Source organism: Citrus clementina, unplaced genomic scaffold (genome assembly GCF_000493195.1).
Source record: "Citrus clementina cultivar Clemenules unplaced genomic scaffold, Citrus_clementina_v1.0 scaffold_8, whole genome shotgun sequence".
NCBI lineage: Eukaryota > Viridiplantae > Streptophyta > Magnoliopsida > Sapindales > Rutaceae > Citrus > Citrus x clementina.
Genome location: NW_006262022.1, coordinates 12,624,097 through 12,625,667, shown reverse-complemented (window position 1 = coordinate 12,625,667; position 1,571 = coordinate 12,624,097). Strand labels below are relative to the sequence as shown.

General features: G+C 30.8%; 1 protein-coding gene across 2 annotated transcripts in view; it reads left to right on the top strand.

The window, feature by feature from the left end:
• The first annotated feature begins 644 nt into the window (after positions 1-644).
• LOC18034499 (polyadenylate-binding protein 2) overlaps positions 645-1,571 on the top strand; it is a 3,641-nt gene continuing 2,714 nt past the window's right edge. The window contains exons 1-2 of one of the 2 annotated variants that reach the window (XM_024179586.1): positions 645-799; positions 941-1,043. In XM_024179586.1, coding sequence (XP_024035354.1) covers positions 752-799; positions 941-1,043 — 151 coding nt within the window. In that variant the 5' untranslated portion in view covers positions 645-751. The remainder of the gene's footprint in view (positions 800-940; positions 1,044-1,571) is intronic. The other variant, XM_006423734.2, reaches the window with a different exon arrangement.

Here is a 1,571-nt window from a genome sequence, read left to right as displayed (position 1 = left end):
TCCAAAAACTTATCTGATACTTAGCTCCTCAAAGAACACCTTGACTATATTGCTAGACTAATCAATGATTTATCTCACCACTCCTCAATAAAAAACAAATCTTCATTGTTTTTAATTCGAGTTTACATTATCACGTTGAATCATTTGATAAGTAGTTATTTCAGCATTATCATTCGCATTGGTCCTCATATTTCGAACAAAATAGATGTATTCTATTAACAAGACTATTTTCATTTATTGAAGGTTTTTAGAATTTTTTTTGTCCACGTATGTTAATAAAATTTACTCAAAAAAATTAAATTCATTTACTTCAAAAATCAGGGAATATTATCAACTTACCCCCTAACTTTTTCTGACACATAACTTCATTACTAAGGAATTCTAACAATCACTTTTACCCTTCTAGCATTTCAATTCTTATTACTATACTACCAAATCGTTAAATTCTTTGGTGGTGAAATGACAAATTAAAAAGTATCAGGTGGGAGCTTGATAATATCCAAAAAGACAAAAAGGGACAAAAAGGTTACTTTTGTTATTTCAAGTTTTCAACGGGGCTAGCGATTTGTTCTAACAAACAGAAATGATTTTCTGATTTGTTAAATATAATAAATACAAGGATAAAAACGTTATTATCTAAAACATTACTCAAAATGCCGAGATGGCAAGAACCCAACTATAAAATGCTATGAAAAATATTGAAGGGGGTTGAGAGAGACGGGCAAGGCAAGAGTGCAAAGCCGAGAGCAAGATGGAAGGAGACGACATGGACATGATTGAAACAGAGAATAAACAAGTAGTAAGTAGTTTATGCTTCTGTTTTTTTTTTTTTTTCATTTGTTCTTTTTCCTTTCTTAAATCTCTTTTTGCCCAATAATAGGTGATAATAGTGACAATATTTTAGGTTTTGTTGTAACTATATTTCGTAATTGTATTGCAGGAGCTTGATGACATGAAGATACGATTAAAGGAGATGGAAGAAGAAGCCACTGCTCTCAGGCAGATGCACGCCAAGGCTGGAAACGAAATGGCTTCCAAACTAGGTATTTTTTTTCACTTTTTTAATTATTAGAATAAATAAATTATGTGATGGGTATTTGCTATTGGGCTAAATGTGACCTTGGAAAAATTTATTGGCTACATTTGATTTATTATCATTCAATAATGTCTCTTGTTAGTTCTTTTTTAATCATCCAGAGATGTCTTTAAAATATAGATATTGTTTAAAATAATAATAATGATAATAATCGTGAAGGTTTTTGTGGGGTTTCTTTAACATATTAAGCTGAATGGGGAATCTAGTTGGTTTTTAAAAGATTTTGCTAAGAGAGTCGGTAGCTTATATACCAATGGAGATACATAATTTTATCAGTCCAGCTTTTACTTGATTTTAAATGATATTTAGATGGCCCGTGTGCATGGTAAAGTATTTTCGATGAATCTCTGCAAGGCAGGCTTGTTCTTGAACTTTTTATGGGGAATGACACAATGAAATAAATGTAAATTATATTTAATTCCTGTGTTTCTTTTGACGTTGTGGGAGTAGTAGCTTCACAAAAAAAATTTTGCTT